At 60.5% G+C, this 958-nt stretch overlaps 1 protein-coding gene across 1 annotated transcript; it reads left to right on the top strand.

The window, feature by feature from the left end:
* Window positions 1-135: 135 nt before the first annotated feature.
* Window positions 136-894, top strand: LOC104460093 (zinc finger protein 239-like; the record flags this gene model as incomplete). The annotated part of the gene is made up of 1 exon (XM_010083206.1): window positions 136-894. A coding segment is annotated over exon 1 (759 nt), but the record flags the coding sequence as incomplete, so codon positions are not given.
* Between the last annotated feature and the right edge of the window lie 64 nt (window positions 895-958).

A 958-nucleotide genomic window follows, 5' to 3' on the forward strand; every position in this document is an offset into this window, starting at 1 on the left:
TGTTGCGGTTTACCCCGAACCGAGAAGCCAGCAGCACCGGCGAGCTGGAGATCCGCGAGGTGATCGTAGACGAGAAACCTTTCCAGTGCGGCGTCTGCGAGAAAGCGTTCAAACGGGCTTGGGAGCTTTTCAGCCATGAGGTGGTACACAACGAGGAGCGTCCCTTTCGCTGCGATCTCTGCCAGGCGTCCTTCAAACGTCACTCGGACTTCAAAAGCCACCGGTTGGTCCATACAGAGGAACGACCTTTCCGTTGCGAGCTCTGCGGCAAACGCTTCAAGCGTTCCTCCAACCTCCAAGAGCACCGGCGCATCCACAGCGGCGAGCGGCCTTTCCGCTGCCCCCGCTGCGCCAAGAGTTTCAAGACCCCCTACGAGCTCCAACGCCACGCGCTCACCCACTGCGCCGAGAAACCCTTCAAGTGCGCCGACTAAGGATCTCCCCCCCACCAACGCCCCCCCCCTCCACCAACGCCAACACTGCGACGACAAACCTCACGTCTGCGGCGTCTGCGGGAAAAAATTCACCTACGGCCACAGCCTCAAGGTACACGAACGGGTGCACACGGGCGACCGGCCTTTCGTCTGCCCGCTCTGCGGCAAAGGTTTCAAGCAATCCAACGCTCTCTCGTCTCACGAGCGGGTTCACACCGGCGAGCGTCCTTTCGTTTGCAAAACCTGCGGGAAAGCTTTCAAGCAATCGTCCTACCTGGTGATCCACGAGCGGGCTCACACGGGGGAACGGCCATACAAGTGCGAAGCGTGCGGGAAGGCTTTCGCCCGCCCCTCTTTGCTCCTCCAGCACCACCGCGTGCACAGCCAGGAGCGACCCTACAAATGCAGCTTCTGCCACAAGTTTTTCAAGGACCTAGCGTACCTGGCTGTGCATGAGAAGGTGCACACGGGCGAGACCCCCTACAAATGCAGCATCTGCAACAAGGGCTTCGCTCACCCCTCCA

The sequence above is a fragment of the Pterocles gutturalis genome, unplaced genomic scaffold, assembly GCF_000699245.1.
Source record: "Pterocles gutturalis isolate BGI_N339 unplaced genomic scaffold, ASM69924v1 scaffold24925, whole genome shotgun sequence".
NCBI lineage: Eukaryota > Metazoa > Chordata > Aves > Pterocliformes > Pteroclidae > Pterocles > Pterocles gutturalis.